General features: G+C 36.5%; 1 protein-coding gene across 1 annotated transcript; it reads right to left on the bottom strand.

The window, feature by feature from the left end:
• Window positions 1-435: 435 nt before the first annotated feature.
• On the bottom strand, window positions 436-3,184 carry LOC145801496 (putative disease resistance protein RGA3). Its single transcript, XM_082893197.1, has 2 exons — window positions 809-3,184; window positions 436-709 (listed from the first exon to the last, which is right to left on the bottom strand). The coding sequence occupies exon 1, from the start codon at window positions 2,739-2,741 to the stop codon at window positions 1,764-1,766; it is 978 nt and encodes a 325-aa protein (XP_082749323.1). The 5' UTR covers window positions 2,742-3,184; the 3' UTR covers window positions 436-709; window positions 809-1,763.
• Between the last annotated feature and the right edge of the window lie 983 nt (window positions 3,185-4,167).

Genomic DNA, 4,167 nt, shown 5'->3' on the forward strand with positions numbered 1-4,167 from the left:
CAGAGTTGTGTTTAGAAGCTTTTTACCTTGTCAAAGGTTTTATCTCAAATAGTGTTTGCGAGGTATGTAATAATGAAATGGAGCTCCTGAATATACATTGCTTGCTGGATTGTTATTTTGCCTCTTGAGTTTTGGAAATTTTCTAAAGAATAGAGGAGCGGTGTGTGACTCTGACCCATTAAATGTTTGGATCTCACACCATATGAGAGAGTTATATCTGATTATGTGATTAGATTCTGTGCATATAGAAGACTTTGTGGTTTGGGCTATTTGGAAACACAGAAATGCAGTAAAATTTGGTGGGCGTGATGTGGCAGAATTTGCTGTTAACTACATTTCAAAGCCGGGTCTAATATTAGTTACAACAGGCTAATATGTAAAACATTAGTTAAACTAAGGAGGCAGAGATGGGACAATTCAAAGCCATCAGGACCATTTACTAAAAAACAGTAGACATATAACAACAATAATGAGAAACACAATGTTTAGAACAGTAGTCCACAACAACATCACATAGATAACATACCCAACAAAACAACATTAATAGCAGAATCCTAACTGCAGCTAAGTTCAAGAGCTTCTGATGGAGATAACAACTCCTTCCTCCTCCCCTTTAGATACAAGCCATTCACCGGTTGGTTTTCCATCGAACGCCTGTCACTTCACACTTCACGGTTCTCTTACTGATATGAAATTTCCATTACATGCACTAAGAAAATGTCAAGAAGCCTATCAGAAGAAGCAGTTAATGCTAGAAAGAAAAAAATATATATAAGCAATACTTTTGAGTACAAAGAAATTGATTCACCTGGGAGAGCCACAAACTCATAAAATCTTGTACCCTTCAATTTATTGAAGGCTCCTAAGGCAAGTAAAGTCCTCCCACCCTGCCAAGTCAAGATTCGGACAATTGCTAATCTCAAGATTCGTCAACTTGGCCAGGTTCTTCATGGTACTTGGCAGAGAGGTCAAATTGGGACAAGCTGCAATAGTCACTGTTTTGAGTTTGACGAGGAGTTGCATTCCTTTAGGCAAAGATTTAAGGTTTCCACATCCTGTAATCCGAAAGGATCGGAGAGAGGTCAAGCGTTGGATTTGTCTCTCTGGCAAGCAACTTTGTTGTGTGGTCAAGTACAAATGCCTAAGACTGATTAAGTTCCCTATGTTTTTGGGTAACTTTTGAATTTTCACACAACACCTAAATCTCAAAGTTTGCAAATTGTACAGTTTGCAAACCACATTAGGGAGTGTCTCGATATTTGCATTCCCACTGATGTCAAAATATCTCAAATGCTTCAAATTACCAATGGAATGTGGCAACACCTGAAAACATGAGTTACTCAAATCAAGCACATACAGATACTTGAACTTTGAGATGTATCTGTTAACAAAGCCTTTGTCACCAGCTCCCAGTCCTTGAAATGGAAAGAAAACAGTCCTCAGATTCTCTAGTTCGAACAATGACTTTGTGACTTCTTCCGCTGAACAATCAAAATCATGAAATGATACATGCTTAACCTTATCAGAAATCGGCCCAAAATGATAATTTGTTGTAATTAAGCATTCTTCATTTGCCATATATACTGCAAGATCATAGATGATCTCAGGCATTCTACACGTGTTTGATAGATTGCCTTGTTGTTCTTCAGTCTTTTCTAAGAAAAATATGGAACATAACTGATTCAAATAATCAGTGCCAGTATCTTCCAACTCACCAGTTAGGCCAGATGATTGAATGAGCCCCTGTGCCATCCACAACTGGATCAATTTGTCAATTTCAATTTCATAGTTTTTTGGAAAAATTGAACAATATATGAAGCAGCGTTCAACTCAGTTGGTTGTGTGTCGTAGCTCGATCTTAACACGACCAAAATGTCATGTTTCTTTTGTGCCAATTCCCATAGTTGTTTCTCTTTTAATTCTAACCATTTACTTTCATTAGTCTCCATAAACAAATTGTTGCCTAAAGTCTTTGCTGCACGAGGATATCCGTGGCACTTTTTCATAATTTCCTTTGCAATTTCTGCGAGCTTCGCATTCGCATGTTCTTCCCCCAATTTTTGACGACAACCTGCCCACTTCCAAAGCAATTCAAGGCAATCCTTATCTGAAAGACTCTCTAAATTGTATGTGGGAACCGTGCCCACAACTAAAGTGACCCACATGTTACGTGTAGTCACTATGATCTTACTTCCCACAGTACCACCACATCTCAATAAGTCATACAACTTACACCAATCTTGATTATCACAATCACATAAATTGTCCAAGACAAGTAAAAATTTCGTATTATGCAATTTTTCTTGAAGGAGATTCTTTAACTGATTTGAATTGAGGTCAGCACAAGGGGGGGAATCAGTTATGCACTGAACAATTTTTTGCATCACATCTTTAACATCAAGATGTTGTGCTACCTTCACCCAAATCCTCAACTGAAAATGCTTGGCGACCATTTCATGATTGTACAGCAATTTGACGAGAGCTGTCTTACCAATACCCGCAATGCCAACAATGGGGAGGACAAACATGTTCTCATCATTGTCAACACTTGGGGCCATTACAAGTTGTAACAATGTAGCTCTATCATTGACCCTTCCAACAAATTCCGACTCATTTACATTGGAGGAGATCGATGTGCTGGTCGCGTTATGACGTGACGTTGTGACAATGGGATGAAACTTAGTCCTATCATCCGCGATCATGTCTAATCTCTTTCTGATATTTTCGATTCTACTACCCATTTTAAATTTAAATGGGAAATCGAATGAAAAGAATTTGCTTACCACTTGACGTCATAAATCTTCGTAGTGCAATTCATCGAGCAGGTTATCTGCATCATAAAAAGCAGCTTGGAGTCTGTCAAACCATACCCCCATCGCAATTGAGTAATTGTTATGCGCCTGATTCTGAGGAAAACCGCCATGGCCGTACAATCTCTCCGCATCTAAGAGCACAGCCTTGATGGTGGACAAGGTGTCTTTGAGTGTGTTCAGCTCCTGCTCAACACCCCATGCCTTGCCAACTTCCCCGATTGCACCGGACCCTATCTTGCCCAGAATTTTACTTGCTAAGTTGAAAAGAATTGTTTCTACCATGTTCTTATCTCTTGATGACCAACCAGAAGTTGAAGAACAAAGAAAATTAAGCAATCGTTTTAGCTGAGAAATAACGCAAGAGTCAACCTAGGAACAAACACACATACAAACACAAATAATAATTTTTAAGGTTTAAAAATATCTTCTTTTACACCTTGCATTTTCATTATTAATCCTATATTAACAGACCACTAACTATTTGAATACACACTATTGCATACCAAAAATTCTTTATCTTCACCACTACAAACAACAAAAATCCCACAATTTTTAGAATAGTGGCCATCTTCATCAATCTTGATCTCCATTGCCGGCGGAAGTTCATTAGACCTTCATTTTTGCCCGTGTTGATATTCATAATTAGTGTTGAACTTTCGTCGTATTTGATCTTATCATCTCGTCATTTCAGATCGTCGACAGAGTGTTTCATTCTACCTTCCGCTTCGCCAATGTTGTTCTTCATTTTCAGTGTTAAGCTCTCGTTTCTCCTCATCGTTTCAAATTGCCATTCTCACCCTTGATTCACACCTTTCATTCCCACAATCAATTTCAACATTGCTACATTGGGTGGGTATTAAATTTTGTAAAAAAACTAACAAATTTATCAAATTAGTCATGTTCAAGAATACAAAGTTGAACAAACTTAATGTGTTCAAAAATTTATATCTGAACAACAAATAAAAGTTTAATTTATTTTAACCGAACTAACTTAAAATGTTCATTTTTTTTATTTTATATATGAACATTTAATATTTGATCAATCTTAATAATTTGAACAAAATTGTGTTGTTCAAATATGAGTAATCAAATATTGTATAAAAGTTCAACCCTGTTATTCCGAATACGACAAACAAACTCATCTTCCCAACATACGAATAAGATAAATAAAAAATCAAAAAGTTAAGTCATAAACTAACATTTCAATGTTTGTATCGGAGCCAACCATCTCAATATCATCCATGGTATGCAAATCTTTAAAACTAATTTATTTCAATATTCTTAAATCCTAAATCTTCAAAGGCAATACCGTTTTGAGTTAAAAAAATAAGTATAATAGATAAAAGAATGAAGT

The sequence above is a fragment of the Camellia sinensis genome, chromosome 10 (genome assembly GCF_055761805.1).
Source record: "Camellia sinensis isolate YWXY chromosome 10, ASM5576180v1, whole genome shotgun sequence".
NCBI lineage: Eukaryota > Viridiplantae > Streptophyta > Magnoliopsida > Ericales > Theaceae > Camellia > Camellia sinensis.

Excerpts from the sequence above, each read along its gene's own strand:
- LOC145801496 (XM_082893197.1), bottom strand. The coding sequence starts at position 2,741 with ATGGGTAGTAGAATCGAAAATATCAGAAAGAGATTAGACATGATCGCG.